We start from the raw sequence: 18,252 nt of genomic DNA, 5'->3' as shown, positions 1-18,252 counted from the left end.
ATAGCCTTGACCTTGTCGTAGCACATAAAGTTGCACCCTGTAGTCAAGGCAAACATCTAAAATGCTTTTACAATGTTCTCTGAGAGTTGGTACCACCCTCTGCTAAGAATTACCTACTAACTTGTCATTTAAAGAAACAATATAGGAATCTTCCAACAGTGGTTCAAATTGGATTGACCACAACAGTTTCTGAGGAAGAGTTAGCTCAGATGGCTGTTGTGACACAACTGGCTATTAAAGTTTTGCTTTATAGGGTGTGTAAAGCATTTATTATGTCCATTCTTCAACTAAAGCTTTTGGTTCAGTTTAGTTTATTTTTATGACTGTTCATTCAGCTGCCTTGAATATATGACTAACATTAGGTTTATTGGAATTGCTGTCATCGTCATTTCTACATGGTAAACACCAAATGTGAACCTGTGGTCTGCGGGTTTTCTGGGATTCTAAATGCTTTATTTTTGTGGCTTTGCTTATCTATATTGGAAAGGGCATAACCAGGGCAGTTCTTTTAAGTTGAAGCAATTTTTTATTTTGTGCATTTCTGATTTTGAGATAGGCTTGAGAGGAAAATAAAGGTAAAAATCCATATTAGAAAAAAGGCATGCCCGGTCAAAGTGTGGTTCATTTCTCCATGTTTAGCCAAGCTCAAATGATCTCTTAGATGCATATGATTTCATGGGCTATAGACCATCAATTTTACACAATTTAAGCTTGAGAGATTTAAACCAGTGCAGCTCACTCTGAAATGTGGGGGTGGGGAGCAGAGATATGAGAAGAAAATGGAGGGAGTGGTACAAAAGGAGAAAAAATTGAATAGGGGGAGGGTCTGAAAACACATTGAAAGAAGTTAATTGATTCTTCAGATTATAAAAAGACAAGCATTTCATTGTTTCTTGGGCTATCGTTAAATGTTGTTTTGAATACTCTAAGGTTTTGTGATTAATAAAAATTGAATAGCAATTTCTGGTTTATTTTATTATAACATTGACCTAAGCAATTCAGAGTTTACCAGTCTCATCTCCCCTCTCTGTCAGAATCATTTTTCGTGTCCAGAACACCCTTTCCTTCTCACATCACCATTGGCTCTCCCTTGGTGGGGGTTGGTGAGTGGCATTCTTCATGGTACCAAATTTACTTCCTAAGTGCGAGAAATCAGAGTGCTAATAAGGAAGTAGAATTTCAGGTCTAACCCATGTAGGCTCAAATTTATTTTATCTGGATTGGGAGCTATGCATAGATGATTTGTGTCCTTAGGCATCTATGGAAAACATAGTACTGTTCTTCAATTTTCCCTTCATAAAACTGAGCATGAGGACAGTACCAGGAAATACACAATTTGGGACACAAGGTGGATAACAGATACAGATGATTTTTTTCAGCGTATGACTCCTTCTTATGTACAAAAAGAAATATATTTTTGCTTAGTGAAATATTTCTGTGTTCTCTGAAATACTTAGACAATAGATAGAAATGTCTAGGATGCAATAGAAAGTGCCTTCCTCAGTATACTTTTTCAATGTAAAAAATTGGGGAGATGTATTCTCTGTGTTACACAGGATCTATAGTGTTCAGAGGACTGTACAGTCTAGGACTGAACCCAGGACTCTTGCATATGGAAGGCATTTGTTTTATGACTGGCCATATCCCCAGCCACTGAAATAGCTTTCAGAAGACAAGTTTTCCTGCCCCTTTCCAACAAACTACCAAGATAATTCACAACAGTCTTACTCTTTAAAGGGAAAAATACATTTACCTTGTCAATCTTGGAAAAGAAACTTGGAATTTAAATGCAAGTGGTATACTTAAATAAAAGTGGTGATGCAAGAACAAAAGTTAAATCTTGCATGTGTGGTGCCTTATTTAATTTTTAAAAGTGCTAACTCACTTTTAAATAAGTTAGTTTTAAAATTTTTGAAATGGCTACTCACTTTTAGTGCTAACCTCATAATTATTTGAATGTAGTTTGGATGCTTATGGGAAAAGGAGTAAACTAAAAGACATATTTTCACAGCATTTTTAAATGTTTTTTCAAGAGAAAATGATGAAATAGTGTAATAAAAGACCAGCTGTGAAAAACCTAATTTAAAAACAAACTCACTTAAAATAATTAATAATACTAGTTTCTGAGTTTGAATATCTAACAAATGTCAAACTCTTGTACTTCATACTTGTATACAACATATGTACATAATTTTATTTAGTCCACATAACAATTGTCAATTCTTAATAGAAGAAAATGAATCAGATGAGTTAAAAATTTGCCAAAGTCACATGGCATTTTAGGAATTGCCTCCTATATAGTTAAATCTAACCAATGTAAATTAGCATCTAAGTAGAAAATCTAAACTGAGTGTAAGGAAGTATTATTTATAATTGCAGGTATAAATTCAGTCTATCCTGAGACACATACACATGCACATGCACATTCTAATGTGAGCAGAGCTAGTTTAGGTAGCATCATAAATAAGCATAAAGAGCATAGAAATTATGTAGGGACACATAAAAATGTGTTAGGTTTAAAGATAACTTCAATATACTAAAAAACCCACTGCAAAAACAATGAAAATTATGTTAACTACATCATCACATTTCAACTGGTTTTCCAACACTCTATGAAAATTGCATATTTACTAAGTATGGAGGGTCCATTTGGTGTATAGTCTGATGTACTATAGAATATGTAAAATTTATTTGAATCATTTAGAAACAATCTGTGCTCATCATAAAGAAAGCCCCAACGTTCACCATGTCCAAAATACCTTGATTGTTTGCATTTAAGAATCCTTAATATGATTCTTCTCTTTGGATGCTTATGGGAAAGGGAGTAAACTAAAAGACATGTTTTCACAGCATTTTCAAATGTTCTTTTCTCAAGAGAAAATAATGAAATAGTGTAATAAAAGACCAGGTGTGCAAAAACAAATTTAAAACAAACTCACTTAAAATAATTAATAATACTAGACCATACAGATTGAGTGATTTACTTAAGGATGTGTAATTTTGGTATAACCAGGATAAAATACCTGACAGTATGTTTTCTTTCCAGAGTTTGCGCACCAGAGCAGTTTTGAATATTACTACAAATCTCCACAATGTTTATTGTTCACAGCTTTACACATGTCATCTACATAGAGATTATGAAATAGACTTTATGCTTACTTGCCTGATCTCATGTGACTGAATATTTTCAAAGAATCTTTTTTGTTTTAAAAATTTATTCCTTTTTGCATTAAAAAATTTACATAGCAGCAAAACTCACCTGTTAAGATGTATCATTCTATGGAGCATTGGCAGCTATATAGCATTCCCTACTAGCAGAGCTTCATATTAGGCTTTGAGGGCCAAAAAGAAAAATAAGATCTAGTTCTGAACAGATTTTATAATCCAGTGGTAATATCTTAACCACTATGGCACCATGCAGAACTTCATTCCCTCCCAAATTCCCCCAAACTGTCAATTTAGAATCATCGCTCATCATTTTAAGTCATTGGCCATAACTCATCTGTTTTCCATTCACTTAGGATTGTATTTTCCAGAATGCCACCAAAGTCGAATCACAAGGAAAGTAGACTCTGAGTCTGGCAGCTTTCACTTTGCATGACATTGCAACCAGTAGTACAGCATTGTAGGGAGAACCAGTCATTGTTTACCTACCCATTCATTAAAGAATATTTATGTTGTTTTGAATAAGGGCCAGAATTCATATCTCTTTTTCTTTTTAAGTCTTTTTGGCCACGTTACATACTTTAACAAAAAAGCAAGGCAGGCAACATATTCAATTATTTCATTTTATCTGTTTTTCAGAAAGCACTCTAACTCTGCATCAACAAGTTGTTGTCCTAGAAGGTTGCAGCAGTTTAGCTGCGTTAGAGAGTGTTGTGTTACCCTTCTGTGCAGAACCTCAGGTTCCAAGAACAGTCAACTTCTCCTAAAGTTATCAAGTAATTAGCCAAAAAAAAAAAAAAGTAGCACTATTTAGCATTATTTATTTAACTCTTTATTATCCCAAAAGAAAGACATGTAACTAGACCTGAACAAGTGAATGCAGTCATTGAACTTAAGAATAAATCAGCACTGGGTTGGAGGAAACAGACAGATTTAGATAGTAGCTGGACACAAACTAAGAAGGCTATAGTTTCCCTCTTTGACTCTGAGAGCTGTCAAAGTGCTTTTATGTTTTGTCCAGAATTGGTATCTTCCTTGAGAAGGGATAGAAACTGCTTTTATGATGAAGGATAAACAAAATTTTGTAGTTCATGGATGCGGTCTCAGAACAATTTTAGATGAAAGCAAATTGTATCAGAAGGGCAAATGCCTATTTTATATAGATTGTTACATTTGTGACCAGAGACAAATCACACAGAATACTCAGAAATAAAAAGGGAAGGTTTCTATATATGAAGTAGTGACTTATTCTTTGTATTGGGGAGAGATTTTGCTTTGCAAGATGAAAGCTAAACTTTACAAAAAAACTCTTTTTATCAGACTACCAATATGCACTTTCATCTTTGGACCATGTATGTTTAGAACATAAAAAAATATTTTCTCTTATAGTTGTTCATTTAGCAACAGAATTCCTGGTAACATAGAGATTGCAAACTGAAGGACATATATTTAGATGAATAACAGGTTCTAAGTTGCATATAAAAGGGAAAATTCAGTCCTTATTTATAGTCAAAAGAAACTCAGACATTCGATTTAAAGACAAAAACATTCATCTAGATTTTAGGAAGATCTTATATGTCACATATATTGCTGAGTTCCTTCGTGAGCAGAATTACATGCTTTCCATCTTACTAACAAACTTTTTACTATGAAACTATTTCATTGAAGTAATATAGCATATGTTTCAGATATTCATGATTAAAAACCAATATCTGTAACTCTACATCTGTACATTGCATTAACACTAGAAGTCTAGTTCTATTCTCTCAGCAACTGTTTCCCTTTACCTGTTCTTTTTTTCTTTCTGGAAATAAAGAAAATAAATTGGTTTTATAGTATAAAAGTTTATTTTTGTGTTTTAGCTAATTTGTTTGCTTTCTTTATATTTCACATGAGTAACATTACATGGGAGTTTGCTCAATGAAACAAGTCATAGAAAAACAAATATACCTTTGTAAAATATAAAAATAAAGCTGGGATGCCAAGATAGTACAGTGGGTAGAACATTTGCTTTGCACTTGACTGACCTGGGCTCAATCCCATACATAATATATGGTCCCCCTGAATACCTTGCAGTGTTTAATGATCCCTGAGCACAGAACCAGAAGTAACCCCTGAGCACTTCCAGGTATGATCCATAAACAAAACAGGAAAAGGAAGAGGAGAAGAGAGAGTGGAGGAGAAAGAGGAAAAGAAAAAGAAAGCTGTTAATTTGTATTTGAAACTTCAGTGCTCTTACACTCACTGTCTCATGGAAGGGCCATGATGGTACTTGTCTCACAGTGATATATATTTGAGACATTAATGAATTGACTTGAAAATTTGGGTATTCTATTTCCTGTAGCTTTTTAAACATAGTCTATTGACCTTCAGCTTGTGTAGACTGTCTCCTAAGGGCAGCAAGGGAAACTCTTGTTTCCTGGACTGCTGCTGAACTGACCTATAACCTACTCAGAAAGAAGGGACATGGAAAACTCATTGAAATTTCCTCATGGTGCAGGGAGGCTAGTCCGTCTCTTAGACTGGAATTCATCCATTTAAATTCTGGGTGTTCATATTATTCTTGCCTTGAATTCTAGTTTCAACTTTGAGCCTCATTGCATCTCTTCCTCAGATGATTCAAGATGTCCCCAGACTATACCAAGAAACTTGACTTAATGATAAAGGCAGTGTAGCTTGTTATAGTTTCCAGAAGAAGTTTTGAGGTAGATACAAGGTCTAAAGTATATTTCACAACAGCCCTGTTCATAAATTACATTTTAACTCAATTTAGGAGAATCCATGTCAAGCTAACTTGTAGGATGTGTTTTATTTGGAACCAGAATGTTTGGGTATAGAATCTAAAGCAAATTTTGTTTGGGGATTGTTCACAAATCTATGCGGTGGAAGAAAGTCCTAGAATCAGCCCTGCCCACCTCTTTGAAGCTTTGATTTCACTCACAATTACAGAATTCAAGTTCTGTATAATTTCTTGGATCAGGGCAGGATTTTTAAAAGGAGCCAGATGATCACAGTGTTTTATGCACTTTATCCTTGAAGAGATAGATTTTACATATTATAAAATATTTTTCCATTTTGATCCTGTAGTTTAGAAATGATGTCCCAGGCAAAATCTAGCTTATCACCTATTTATTTACAGACTAGAATTAGCAGTTGGCTTTGAAGTGTTTAAGTGGTGGAAATACAATGTAAAGTAGTAAAATATTTCATTGCAGAGGAAAAGCATCCATAAATTTTTTTATAACAATGAGGCTCATTTGTTTATATATTATTTTCTAGGGTATTTTAAGCAATAATGGCCAAGAAGAATATTTCCAGTAGAGATTATATGCTTTATGAAGCCTAAAATATTTACTGTTGGAACTTTATAGAAAAACAAATTTGCCACCCCAGATCTAGAATAACTAACATCAGAATATAACTACTTAGTTAGCCCCTTCTATATTGCTTCTTCAGTATTTATTTGCTTAAATCCAGATAACAATGAATAACTCTGGTATGACTATAAGCTCTGTTTTGGGGGATACAGAAGAGAACATTAAGTTTAGTATAGATTTAAAAATTATATGGGTAACTTTGTGTAGATAAAATGTATGTATAATTTCCTGTATTTGATATATCCCCTTTAGGTAATATATTTAAAAATCTGTTTACAATAAAGCCCCTGTAATTTATTCTTTAGGTTATTAGTCTTCTTGCTTACCCACGCTTTTTGTAGATTTCATGTTATTATAAATTTAGTCTCCTAGTTTCAATAGAGCCTGGCAAGCTACCCGTGGCATATTCGATATGCCAAAACAGTAACAACAAGTCTTACAATGGAGATGTTACTGGTGCCCACTCAAAGAAATCAATGACAGTGACAGTGACAGTTTCAATAAAATTTTGCCAATTTTATTTATTTATTTTTTTTGCTTTTTGGGTCACACCCAGCGATGCTCAGGGGTTACTCCTGGCTTTGCACTCAGGAATTACTCCTGGCGGTGCTTGGGGGACCATATGGGATGGCGGGGATCGAACCCGGGTCGGCCGTGTGCAAGGCAAATGCCCTACCCGCTGTGCTATCGCTCCGGCCCCTGAAATTTTGGCAATTTTAAAGAAAATGCAATGTAAGTTAATTAAACTCAAATTAAGAAAATATCTATAAAATCTGGAATTGGAGGCATATCAGTTTGTTCATGGTTTAGGGAAGGATTTGGCCCAATGCAAATTTCTCTGAATTTATCAGAAACTGACCTTCTTCAGTAATAGCACAAGTTAGTGGTTACAAGTCTGGGCTCCTCCTCTTTGCTGGATTTTTCTTTTGGCTCACTTTAGGGAGCCTAAATAGTTCACAGGCCAAAAATGGACTCTCACCCACATAACCATTGATGGGCAATGTAGGAAGATCCTAAAGCCTACACTATTTTGAGCCATTGGCTTTTGTAATCTCTGGAGTATATTTTGAAAACTGATAAAGGGACTTCCTGATTGGGTTTATGGTTTCACTGAAAAGCCATTATAATGTAAGCATTTCTAAGATTTGACTATGAGGAATGTAAAAAGCATCTACCAGGGGGAGAAGAGCCCCAGTGACTCTCCCTGTAGACCACCCCCGGGTTCAGGGGTTCGGTCCAGGCCACTCACCCAGCCAGAGCGGCCTGGGACCATGGGGCAGACAGCAGAGGAAATGAGGGCCAAACCAGTTGCTCTATCAGTTGTCGTTTATTTCATTCTCCTGTCTCTCCCTCTGCTTCTCTCCCAGCTCTGGCTCTCGATCTCTCCCCGGCTCTGGATCTCGCCCCCCAACCCACTCTTACAGCCTAGTTAAATCCCCCCAGCATGAGGGGGTTTGGGGTTTACACATAGGTGTGGTCACAATCAATAGGGGTAAAGTTCTTCCCCTCAGGGGATGCTGCTTCTAGGACAAATTCTCTTTCAGCAGGAGGATCCACCCAAGGGCGGAGTCCCATGAGTGTGTTTCTCCTCTCCTCGTCCAGCAAACATATAAGCATTCAAAACATTAATTATATTTTATGGACACAATAAGAAATGCATTATGCTTATAGAATTGCTCTCCTGGGACCATCTCGATCTCAGACTACAGTGCTCAGGCCAGATTAGTCTTTCCTATCCCTAGGAGGATCCTAGTCTCATTGTTACTTTTGGATCATGACAGCATTTGTCCATGATCAAGCTCTTAACTTATAATTAAGAATTAGGCACTTTGGCCAGGCCCATCTTGATGCCAAGGTAGCACATAACTCACCGCTTACCCTGGATCCGTTCCGTTCCTTGTCGGGACCCTGCTTTTGGGGGGTGCTAGGAACTGAGGGCAACTGAGGCTTAAGTGGAGAAAGCAGATGCCCAGGAATGAATAATATTCGAAGCCAATTAAATCCCAAGTTACAAAAGCGTACTATTGTCTTCTTGTGTCTATACAAAAAGGACATTGCTTTAAAGTAAATTATTCAAAAGACATAAGGAGAGGAGAAAGGCAATATTAACTTATAATATAAGTTCAGTGTCCTAGAAAGGTCTGACCTTAAAAATTAACAGAGTCAGATGACGGGGAAGAGAGCATAGAGAAATGATTACAGCTAACCAAAGGGATGGGAGTGACTCAGGAACACCTTGTTGGGTGTGACTGCAATAAGCCTAAACTCCTTGTGGCAAGGGGGGAAGGACACAGCAATGTCATCCTACAAGGAACATTTAGGTAGATGATGGCACAGGAATTTTGCAGAAATCAGTATAAAAATGACCTCAAGTTCATGATTAAAATAACACATACCTCCATGGAACTAAGGAAGTGAAAACAGCACTAGTCTTTCAAATGTGGTCCTAACCCCCATACAGATTCATGAACTGGGGGTTAACCAGCCTGCCTAAGCTCCAGATGGAAATTGGTAGCTACTATTCAGAAACTTTACAGCAACCTAACAGTAACTATACTGTTACATTTTTAAATAAAAACAAAATTGGGCTCATAGTTTTTTAAATTATTATGCATTTCCCATAGTAATTAGAAACTAGCTTAACTTTTTTTTTCACTAAAGTGCGTCTGTAATAATTTGGAAAATAAAATCCTTCCTCATAGACTGAGAAGTACTTTCATAGGGAAAAAAATGGTATCATCACATAGGTAATAAATGTTTAGAATTTATTTTACAGTCATATAATATATTTTAATAAAAGGCTATCAATGTACCTGACTCCTTGGCAGAATGAGAGAGAGGTTTTCTCTCTTTTTCCTTGAGTTTAAGCAACTTTTAAGTATCAAGTACTATTATATTCTGTAGGGGTATGACAACAACTTTCTGTTTAAATGACTAAATCATTGCTGGAACATAATTTAAGGGGAAAAACAGCCGTCCTATAGAAATGTGTCGATTAAGTTTCTGTGCAACCAAATAGAAATGTCAGGATCTTCCTCCACTTAAGATGCAGGGGCCGGTGCACTGAGGCACGAGAAAAGAATTTGATTTACAATTTGAAGAAAAACCAGCAGTAAAATAATTGAGAGCTGGAAAGCAATCTCACTCCTGCCAAATTGCTTTCTCCCATGCATGCTCCATTTAGGGGCGATATTCGAATACTTACATTTAGTTTGTGCATATTTTCTTTCCCCTGTGAATATTCCATTCTGTCAGATTAGGACTGTTTCTCTGCTGTGATCAGCAAAAGAGAATATTCAAGTTACCCAGTTTGGGGTTATGCCTGGAATTTTTTTAAATGATTTTTTTTAAGTGTAAAGGTGATAAGCTTGTTAAGAATAAGAACATTCTTTGTCCCCAAATTATAAAAATAATTTTTAATTGGACACATTGTAAGGTATAACAGCAGCTACAGTAATTTGTAACAGGTTTGCTAAATCTGAATGGTGGTACTCTTATAGCTTGCTTTATCCATTTATTTATAGACAAAAGAGGCCAGCCCCTACCACCTCTTTATAATTACTTCTGGAAGTTAAGCTTATATTCATCAATACATAAATAAAAACACGTGTCACTGTCAAGACCTTATTTGTCTATGTGCCATAAAAATATTTATAATTTTTAAAAATTCGGTGGTCAACTTTGACTTAGGACTTTGATTCTTATGCCATGTGCTTTGCTCATGGGAAGTGCATTCTTAATGTCTTACAAGCAAATGGCAGAGACCAGAAACATCAGAATATCCCCATGATCCTCTTACTCTTACCTTTCTTTCTCACAGTACAAACTGGTTTTGGTTTGCTTAAATTAAGTGTAAACGTGACATTCGTTTTGATAATTACTCTTCGTGAGGCTCTGGCACATGATGAGCTAGAATCAAAATTCCAGTTCTCTCCAATTATAAGACACAAAACATTGTGTGAAGGAAAATAGATGTTTTGAAATGTAAACAGGAATAGACAGTGTAAATTAGACTGGAGCCAAGAAAATGCCTGTTTTAAACTTTAATGATAAAAGAGAGTCAGATAAATCCTGCGTACCTAGAGGAAAATGGAAATGATTATGAAGAATGAAAATGAACATGGAGGGACACTTTAGTTTTTAAAAAATCCACAGACCTACAAGATTTGTGACTCTTCTGACTGATAGTGTCCCAGGTGAATGAGGTCTTTTTTGTATTGAGGAACACAGCTCAGTTGCTATGTCCATTCTCCATCCTTCAGTTCCCTTTCAAGAATCCTCAAATATTTTTGAACTGAAAATAAATAGCAGCTACATTGGACCATAATTCTGCATCTCAGTGACCAAAAAAAGGTAGAATTTAGGAGTTGGAAATGAAAACAGGTGGGTAGAAGTTTAAATTACACGTGATTGTGCACACACTTGTGCACACGCATGCATGTAGCAATGGCACATCAGCCCAGGAAAGAATGTCATGTACACATAATTAAGATATTTCCACTTAAACAAATCTATGTGCATTTATGTCTCCATCTTTCCATGTGAAGATCCTGCTCCCCTTGCCTTGCATGTGGCAAGGTAATGGTTCTTGCAGTGGGGGTTATTTCATGAAGGACTTCCAGAAAATCAGCTTCTGTCATGTTCAGTGCAGGTTTCTTAAGTTTCCTTGTGAGCGTGGGCTCTTGAGTGCATATTTGTGCAGACTCAACCTGAATTCCAAAGATTTTGTTTAAACCCTATCCGTTTCTCTAAGCATGTTCTAGTTTGATAAGAAAACCATATAGCAATCTCCCTTGAACTAATATTTCCAAAGACTTTAACTGAGTTTATGAATAAAGCACTCTTTCAATATTTACCTTCTACTTGTTTATGTATTTTTTCACCAGATTTTGTTATTCTAATAACAAATGATACTAACCTAAACAGCTGTGAAGGGAAACTGATGTTTGGCACATACAAATTCAAGGATTCCAGTGAGACATGAACGGGTTATACGGTACTATACAAGTGCATATACAATCAGAGTGCAGCCTAGGTATAGTGGAGAAGTGCCTACTAACTTCTGGCTTTCAGCATCTACTGGACATTTGTTATTAAGATTTACAGAGGGATTAGAGATGATGTTTATTTAATCCTGACTGATTTTTATTCCTAAAAAGATCAGAATAAAATATCTGACATGTTTTCAGAAATTTATTGAAACTGAGGGTTCACAATTTTTCACTAGACAAACTCATTAATAATTTTATCTATTCTTATTTTTTAATTTTGGGAGCCACACCTGGATATGCTCAGGGGTTACTCCTCACTTTGCACCTAGAATTTAGTCCTGGTGGAGCTCAGAGGACCATATGGGATGCTGGGGATCAAACCTGGGTAGGCCATATGCAAGGCAAACACTCAACCCCCTATACTAGACCTTTAGCCCCTCATCTACTAAATCTGCATCCTTTTCTCTTTAAAATACTGACACTTTCTTTTAATATTTCCTTATACTACCAATCTTTGTTAGAATGACAAAGTGATTGCTGTTACCTGGTATTTCATTTGCTGTTGTTGGCACAGCAAAATTTGTGTTTTCTAAGGGTTTCAGTCATAAAATTAATGAGGAGAGGGAAAAAAGGGTTTAGGTAAAATTACTCTTGCTCATCCCTTGGGGAGACATTGTGGTTGACTCCAGCATAGTTTATCTTCAGAGGTTTAAAACACCCAATTCTTTTCATAAGCTTTGGAACAAATCAAGATTATGTTGAGTGTCAGGTGAAGCAGTTTGGCTTGTCTTGAGGGAAGTATCTAACAAAATGTAGGAAACTTAAAAATTAGAGTGGGGTGGGAATGATACAATATGAGAGAGGCACATGGGAACTGAGATTTATGACACTTGTCTACATAATACCTTTTAAAGCACACCAAGTCGAGTTTCATTTATGTATGCATGCCTTCCTCTGGAGGAACAAAATTTCATCTTCCTGGGGATAGAAACTCATTATATTCCCTTTCCACATATTCATCTAGGATACACTAGGACAGTTTTAAAGAGTTAAAATACAGTGGGACACTTTTGCTTGCATTTCCAAAATAGCAAGAATACATTAGTTTTCAAAAATTTACAATTTTTCAAAGTTTTTAACCTTCTTGGTGGTCACGCTGATTTCAAAATGGGCTGTTTTCCCTTGTGATTCTTAAATTGTACTACTTTCTGCATTTCTGCAAACATTAAACCTTTAGAAACATTTATACATTTGCATTATCAGGACACATTGTTCTCACTATATCTAGAACCATAGGCTTCTTCATGTTATTTCCAAATTTACACCCCTTAATAAAAGACAACATATTTATATTTCACATATGTTCCATTACTAAACTAATAAATATTAATATTTAGATTAGAATTACACTTAATACCTGGATTAGTATTTTTCTTTGGTATCATCAATTCATGAATACTTATTTGTAGTTTCTTTCCATTTATGACAGCTTTATTCAATGTGCATGAACTGGAAAACTTTTTAGTTTGGGCAAATTTGTGAGTATAGTATTTGAAAATTTTGAGACTGTGATAGCACAGTGCTAGGGCATTCGCCTTTCACGCAGCCAACCTATGTTCGATTCCTCCACCCCTCTCGGAGAGCCTGGCAAGCTACCGAGAGTATTGCGCCCGCATGGCATAGCCTGGCAAGCTACCCGTGACATATTCAATATGCCAAAAACAGTAACAATAAGTCTCAAAGTGAGAGACATTACTGGTGCCTGCTCAAACAAATCGATGAGCAACGGGATGACAGTGACAGTGATTCCCAAAGGCACATGAATTTTAAAAACTCTTTTTTCTAACTATTCCATTTTAAAACATTCAAGCACACATAAGAGTCAGCCAGGTTAGTTGATAAAAGAAAAAGTCATATACCCACTATTTGGATTTAACAGTTAATAAGATTTCTCCCTAGCTCTGTACTTATATTTACAGCAATACTTAGATCAACGTCTAAAAATATTCTTATGTAAAGAAATGTGTAGATGTATTTTTTCTTTTGTTCATTTTTGTTGAGTTAATATTTGTTGTGGGAGTTTAAATATTTATATGCTTTTGTGGCTTAATGTTACTATACCACCCACGTGTCAATGTCCCTCCATCACCTTCCATTGGACCATTTCACTCATCCAACTTCCTCATGAGTAACTTCAATTCTGTGATCACAGTCCAAGGGCTTATTTGCATGAAATAGTGCATGTATCCTTGCTTTGTTTCTTCACCTATCAGTAAGATTATCCAATATTTGTTTTGCCCTTTCCTTCCCTTTCTGACCTACTTTTCTTATCATGACCCCCTCCAGTTCCATTTTCCTCCAGTAAAAGGTAAAACTCATGCACTTTGTTTTTAGTAGTAAAACTGCATTGTGTAATGAGTTAGGTTTCAGAGTGTGGACTTGGAGTGATACTGCCTGCTCTTAAATCTTGGCGCACACTCAAACACAGAACCTTGGCTATTTAATCTTCAAAACCTTGCACCTCAATTCCCTCATCTTTAGGTATTACTAACAGACATTAGGAGTATCTCCCTTGGGGTGGGGAATTTGTTGTGATGACTAGGAGAATTAAAATATACTTATTTCACTGGAATCCATCTCCATTTGCTGTAATTTCTCAATAGATTATTATTATTAACATTGGCCTTCTGTGCACATGAGAGTGGGACCCACGCCAGTGATATCAGTGAATATCAAATGGCTGGGTACAGTGCTGTTGTAATCCCTCATTATTCTGGCCTTTCAGCTTCTCTCCTCATCTCACCCCTGCAGGTTGCACCAGCCATAAAGGAGAGGATGATGAAGAAGGGAAGTTTGATGCTGGGCTACCAACCCCATCGGGGGAAGGTCAACTTCTTCCGCCAGGTGGTGATCAGCCCTCAAGTGAGCAGAGAGGACATGGACTTCCTCTTGGATGAGATTGACCTGCTTGGTAGAGACATGTAGCTATGGCTTTAGTCTCCCAGAGTCATGGATCCTGGTCTAGGGCGTGTTATAGACCATGGGCATCTGGGGATACATAGGAATTTACAATCCTTCTGGTAAGAAATAGGAAACATGCTATTTCAGGCCCAGTGAAACCAAAATGCAATGCAAATAGTGTTAATGATTTGTAGTTACCAGAATACTGTTGACTCTATAAGGAAGAAAATAGAAAATGGATTTCTCAAGAATTGTCTCTGTGACAGAGCCTTGAAGAGAATTTTAGTAAGTATCATGTGGGACCTGGTGTCTAAGCTTTCATTACATTTTAAGGAACATAAATTAATAGTTATAAACAGAGGTCCTAAAAGTGTCATTCCTAGACTAGTAGCCTCAGTGTCACTGAGAATTTGTTAAAAATTTGGATTGTTTTGGGACCAGAGTGATCGTCCAGCAGGTAGGGTGTTTGCCTTGTGCACTGCTGGTCCAGGTTCAATCTCTGGTACCCTACATAGTTCCCCAAGCCCACCAGGAGTGATTCTAAGTCTGTCTCTCCAGAGACCAACTGAATTAGCAATTCAGGATGGTGTTGGGAGGTGGGGTGGGGGAACAGTTTCCTGTGTGAGCCCTCCATGTGGGTAGGCAAAATATATCAACCTGTGGTCAAAAACCTATTTAGATGGAATCATCACTGATATTTTGCCAGCAAAGTCTATCTACTCTTTCAGGGGCAATTGAGCAAACCTTGGAAAATGCTGTGGCATCTGGCAACATTTTAAGGTTAATCACATGTTAAGGCTATTTTTTAAAGAGACTATATGAAATCTTTATATTGATAGATTTCACTGACTAAATATTCTCAAAAGTCAAAAGAACTATTTTCCATCCTAATTATTTAAATTAGAGATAAGCATATAATTCTGTGGCATCTGTGGCACACATTTTAAGAGCATCAACATGGTAAACTATTTTTTTTAAAAGAGACTATATGAGATCTTTATGTTGATAGATATTTTTATGCCGGCTAAATATTCTCAAAAGTCAAAATGAACTATTTTATATTCTAATTATTTAAATTAGAGATATGGATAAAAGTCAGACACCAATCAATGCAGTAGATTTAATTCACTTTACCAGTGTGTCATTCATTAGCATCAAGTGTCTCTATGTATGTTTTTAATACTTTTAACTATAGTACCTATCTTGGATTTAATGGCCTGTTTCTTGCCTTGCTCTTACTTATAGAAAATAACCAGAAAGAAATGCTAGATTATAAAACATTACCTTTCTCAAGCATTGAAATGTCAATGTAGTGGCTGGTTAAGTCCTTTATGTTTGGCTGAGAATCTGGGAATTAGAGGCCTTCCAATGCACTGTAAATTTCTCCTGTGTATGGATGGTTGCAATTCTGTCTCTAATCCTGGTTCTAGGTTTCAAGGAGGATATTTTTGACTCAGAAGTGAGCAGAATTCAAAGTTTTAGTTATAGAGTTCAACGGGGGAAGATTATGAGTCAAATTAGATCTCTCCTTTGGAAGGCAAATATTTAGACTATCCAAATATTAGATTTAGCATAGTCAGTGAACTTTTCATAATACCTAAATTTTTTATCTACTTAAAATTTGAAGAATATGAAGCAAATATATCCTATTTGTCTTTATTCCTTATTTTTGCTTTAGGGTATGTGGTGTCTTATTATCTTGATTGGTCAAAGAAAATGTTGCAACTTTTCACTGAATTACTTCAGTCTCTGGTGATAGCTATTTATATGTATGTTTGTGTATTGGTGTCTTACATTTTTATTGCCCTTTTCTTTTGATTTCTACATAGAATGTGCTCTACATTGATGTTTGCAATTATTTGAGTTTCATGATATAAAAGGCAATTTTAGCACTCATTTAGTGTAGTTGATTTTCCTTCTCTTGTCATCTTCTCTTTATTGAATTGTAGCAATACATTTTTAAACTTGAACAGGGCTTAGTTAGCATTTTAACTAAATAATTGAGACAGTAGACTGGGAGCTGTCAGTTTCTTAATTAACACTTCGAATAAAATGGAAAACATGTTAAAGCAAAGTATGGATTTGTCTCATTTAGTCTCTCTTCATTTACTGTGAAATTCATGAGAAAATACTATAATCACAGCATAGCTTCTGCTGTGCCACTTTTTTATAGAAATGACAGTCTCTTGATCAATGAAAATAAACCATTACCAGAACCTTTAAAAATTCCATGATTTTTCTTTAAAACATTTTCTTAACATTTTAAGGAAATATTTCTTAAAATATTTCCTTAAAATGTTCATATACGCCACATTCAATCAGGTAGTTTACTGAATGGTCAAGAGCAATTACTTGATTAAAGGTTAATTATTCTGCATCAAATCATTTTTAAAAATTGACAATATGCCTCCTATGTGCCAGGCAGTTGCCTGGAGGTTGGAGACATATAGTCAACAAAATTGACCAAGTTACTACTTTTCTGAAGTTTTCCATGTAATTAGAGCAGACAATCAACAAGTAAATATGTAATGTCAGGTGATGAAAAGTGTCTTGAAGAAAATTAAATACAGTAAAAGGATATAAGAATGAATTGGGGTGTGCTATTGGGAAAAGGCTAATAAAAATCCTCTGATAAAGTAACACTTAAATGAAGATAAAGTAGGGGAGAGTACAATGTGAATGTCTGGGAAAGAGAGTTATACATGGATGCTTAGTAAGTCAAGCACCCTAAGAGCAGCATTTCTGGAACATTCAGAAGCCAACTTGGAGGTAAGTATGGCTTGGGAATAGAAGAGATGACGTGGTGGAGGGGTAAATAATGAAATCAAAGAAGTATTTTCTAGTCAGTGTAGAGGGGCATGTATTAGAGAAACTGAACAGGGCAGTGAAGTGATTCAATTTGAATTTTAGTATCCCTCTATTTACTGTTTGAAAAGTAAGGTGTACTTGGGTGTAAATGGACTCCTAGAGACCAGAATGAGGAAATTTACAACATGATACTTTACAGTAGAGTTGAATATAATAGAGTTGCAGTGAAGGAAGTGGTGGTTAGGGGTCTAGTTCTGAAATCAGTTAAGAGTATAGTTGATAGAGTATGTTAGTGAAGTAAAGGAGTGGATATTTAATGAGACTTGAGGAAAAAATAGTTTAATAGACATTTTAAAAATTATTATTTTTATTAAAAATAACATGATTTACAAAGTTGTTCATTATAAACAAAGTTGTTTCAGACATTTCCAATATCCAATATCAATCCAACCACCAGTGTAAGCTTTCCTCCCTCAATGTCCCTATTTTCTCACCCATCCCCATCTGCCCCCTCAGGCACATAATGAATTTACCTTATATCACTTGTTCCAACTATGATCAGAAAATAAATCAGCAAGAGCCAATTTGTGATATTTTGTTTTAACCTATGTAAATAAGAAAAATAAAAACCTTTAATAAAATAAAATGCTGCTTCTTATTTACATAAGTAAGTCTTAAACTCTGTAGTCAAAGATATATTTCATTAAATTTTATTTCATATTTGGGTTTTATTATGGTAATAGTCATGCCTTACTGTCATTAATAAAACTTTTAAGAAATTCTGTGCTACTATCTTTTGTACTTTAAATGAAATAGGTAAAATCTACTTACATAAATTTCCCCCCTACATTTTATGTAAACACTGTGGTTTTCACACTTGTTCATAATGATTTGTTACAGGCATTCAATATTCCAACACCAATGCCACCACCATTTTCACCTTCCCTCCA

At 35.7% G+C, this 18,252-nt stretch overlaps 1 protein-coding gene across 2 annotated transcripts in view; it reads left to right on the top strand.

The window, feature by feature from the left end:
- The window catches only part of GADL1 (glutamate decarboxylase like 1), a 199,127-nt gene extending 181,175 nt beyond the window's left edge, over window positions 1-17,952 (top strand). For both annotated transcript variants that reach the window (XM_004603847.2, XM_055135746.1), the window contains one exon: window positions 14,345-17,952. In XM_004603847.2, the coding sequence (XP_004603904.1) occupies window positions 14,345-14,518 (174 nt within the window). In that variant the 3' untranslated portion in view covers window positions 14,519-17,952. The remainder of the gene's footprint in view (window positions 1-14,344) is intronic.
- Window positions 17,953-18,252: the final 300 nt, after the last annotated feature.

The sequence above is a fragment of the Sorex araneus genome, chromosome 4, assembly GCF_027595985.1.
Source record: "Sorex araneus isolate mSorAra2 chromosome 4, mSorAra2.pri, whole genome shotgun sequence".
Classification (NCBI taxonomy): Eukaryota; Metazoa; Chordata; class Mammalia; order Eulipotyphla; family Soricidae; genus Sorex; species Sorex araneus.
This window is presented reverse-complemented; position numbering and strand designations above follow the sequence as displayed.